Below are 2,880 nucleotides of genomic sequence, written 5' to 3' on the forward strand. Positions count from 1 at the left end.
AGATACGCAATTGTTCTCTATTTTCATATTCTCTTCCTAAACCAAAACTTTTAAAAACTGCCTCTCCGTCTCTTTCAACTTGTAAAAGTGATTTTTTTCTCTCTCCACTATAAGTCCTTTTTCACAACACGAGAAATCCGTTAGCTCATCGCATTTTTTCATCTCATTCATAAAAATAATTTCGTTGGACTTTTCAACATTTGATTCAAATACCAGCTATAGTCTCATAAATATTTTTTCCCCACTACTGTATGCAACCACAATATTGCCTTGAGACAAATAAACTCTCGTTTAAATTTCGTCTACTCACCGATATTATGTTGATTATTATGTAAAACCGATCCGAACGCCATTAGATCCTTAACCGATGGTGTTCTTGAACCGAGCGCGGCGAAACCGTCGCCCAGAAATGACGCCAGCGCGACAGCCCTAAGGGGCGTTTTCGATAATTCGGTTAGAATTTTGTAGCTTTCGCTTAACACGCCGCCGCCGTGGCAAGGCAAATTGCCGTGCGATTGCTTTTCAGATTGTTGATGTTGTTGTTGTTGTTGTTGTTGTTGTTCTTGTAGTTGATATTCCAATTGTTTTAGTTGTTGTTTTGGTTGCTGTGATGCAGTTGTCACTTGAGCTGCAGCCGTCGTCGTCCTCGTTATGCTAAGCTTAACTGTCGTTGCTTTAATTGTAGCCGTCGGCAATGCACTTAAACACTTTGAAAACTAAGAAACTCACACACTACACATTTTGACACTTACATATGTACGTATGTATGTATGTAGGCGCAGCAGTGGAGCGCACGCGAATTGTAATGAATTTCGTTAAGGCGACGGCTCAACGTTTGTGTATGTGTGGCCGTTGGCGCGTCCGCCGCGTAAGCGTGCGCGCGTTGACGCGCTAATGCACGTAAATGCACACAATTAATAGCCTACTTTTAGGCGATGAACCCAGCAAACGCCGCTAATTAAGTAAGTAAGTAAGTGGGTAGGATAGCGTGTGCGTGTATTGGAGGAAGCTGTGGGGGTAGGCGCGCTGCCAAACTAACTAACTGACTGACGCGTTGTCTGTCTGGCTGTCTAGCTGGCCTGCCGAAGTTGGTCGGCGCGCACAACAGCACACATTTATACTACGGGCAATAATAACAAGAACAAATAGAGTGTTGAAGCAACAGCTTTCACTGGAAACAGAACCCGAAAAACAAAGAACACAGATACACAGTTAGGCAAAAGAAGACTTGTGACTACTCACACACACACACACCCACACACAAACACTAACAATATGATAATATGTAGCATGCACGCGCTGAATGGGGCTTTGTTTAATAGCGTTAATTAGTGCGCGTGTGCATATGCACGAGGCGGTGTTCTAGTAGGCGCGGGCGCGGTTGTATTTTGGTCGCAGTTCGCGTGAAAAAAGGGTTTAATGACACGACTTTTGGCTGCTGCAGGCCTTTTTGCTAGCGAGCGAGCGAGCGCAAACACTTTCTTACATACGCGTCTGCAGTATATATGTATGTATGCACTTAATTATTTTCACTTGATACACTTGCACTTTCGTAGATGGTTCTGCAGACGTATGCGCGCACGCTGGTATGAGCGCAAAAGCTTAAGGCAGGCAGATCGTTGCTGCGATACTTCTTCGGTGGCACAGCGCTCTATTGTCTTGTCTGTTGAAGGCTTCAAGGCTCCTTTCCGCGGTGTGAAATTCACTTTTGGCACTTGACAGCTGTGATGAAAGCGCGGAGGCAGGTGGGGCGCGCGCGTTGAAGGAAGCTCGCGTTTTTGACTTTCTAAATGTGCAACACTGGGCTAAGAGGATGGCGCTTCAATGTAGGCGTTGGGCGCTGAGAAATTAACTGAACGCGCGACGCTGTGCAAAAACATTAAAAGCAGATTTTTCCTGTATTTTCTTAGACCTCTCAAATTTTTGTAAAGTAGGGATATACTTTTTTCGCAAATTTATTTTCTAAAAATAAGTATCGCTTGTGTTTGCGTTTTTTTTCGGCGTTTCAATTACATTTGAACATTGAATTGGCCAAATTTTCCACAATTTTCAAATTATACACGCTGTCACATCAAAGCACTTGCTTCTTAGTATTTCACGCTTTTTTTTTATAAAATCTGTTTCTTTTTTAAGTTATGCATAAATATTTCTTTCAAAACTTTTTAGCATTCTGTTTTTATTTTTATTTTATTTGTTCTTTTTTGCCACGTCAATGCAACCGCGCGCGGTTCAACTGCAGGTAATGTCAACTGTCAGTGGCGGCCAACAGTGGCATTGACAGCTGTTACTGGCTCAGCGCCAACGCTTTGTGCTTAAAATATGGCTGCACTTTTCTTGTAGCAAAATATTGGAATAAATATGTATTTACTTTACTTTTCACTTTTCAATTTGCTGCTGCTTCTTCTTCACCTTATATCAAACGCGCGCGGTATAATTCCAAGCAGCCGAAAGCTTTGTATATATTTTGCGCGACTCTACGTACCGTATTTGAGAAAATCGTTTGGTGGCGCACGTCAATAATCAGCATCAGGCACACGCCAAACCAGACCAACGAGCGTACAACGCGAACGTCGAAATGAAACTGAAGCGTTTGCCGCACGGAGCATATTCGAAGCGGCAGCGCCGGTCACAGCGGCCACGACCATCGACCGAAACAAAGCACGATGCGGATGCAGTATGAGCACACACACACACACATGCACATGCGCTCGCGTACACCAACAAACCTGCAGTACGGCAAGATGAGCGCACCAACCACCACCAACCAGTAGGCAATAAGAAGCAAAAACAAAGAAAACAGCAATCGAACAGCAGCTGCAGGTAATAAAGAGCAACAACGCGCAACCGGTTTGCCAACCTCCTCGTGCAAGCACATACAAA

At 43.9% G+C, this 2,880-nt stretch overlaps 1 protein-coding gene across 1 annotated transcript; it reads right to left on the bottom strand.

Moving 5' to 3' along the window:
- Window positions 1-310: 310 nt before the first annotated feature.
- On the bottom strand, window positions 311-2,559 carry LOC108373931 (ras-related protein RabY-like; the record flags this gene model as incomplete). Its single annotated transcript, XM_017629871.1, has 2 exons — window positions 2,483-2,559; window positions 311-716 (listed from the first exon to the last, which is right to left on the bottom strand). Coding segments are annotated over exons 1-2 (451 nt in total), but the record flags the coding sequence as incomplete, so codon positions are not given.
- Between the last annotated feature and the right edge of the window lie 321 nt (window positions 2,560-2,880).

The sequence above is a fragment of the Rhagoletis zephyria genome, unplaced genomic scaffold (assembly GCF_001687245.7).
Source record: "Rhagoletis zephyria isolate East Lansing unplaced genomic scaffold, Rhagoletis_zephyria_1.1 Rzeph_scaffold_07158, whole genome shotgun sequence".
NCBI lineage: Eukaryota > Metazoa > Arthropoda > Insecta > Diptera > Tephritidae > Rhagoletis > Rhagoletis zephyria.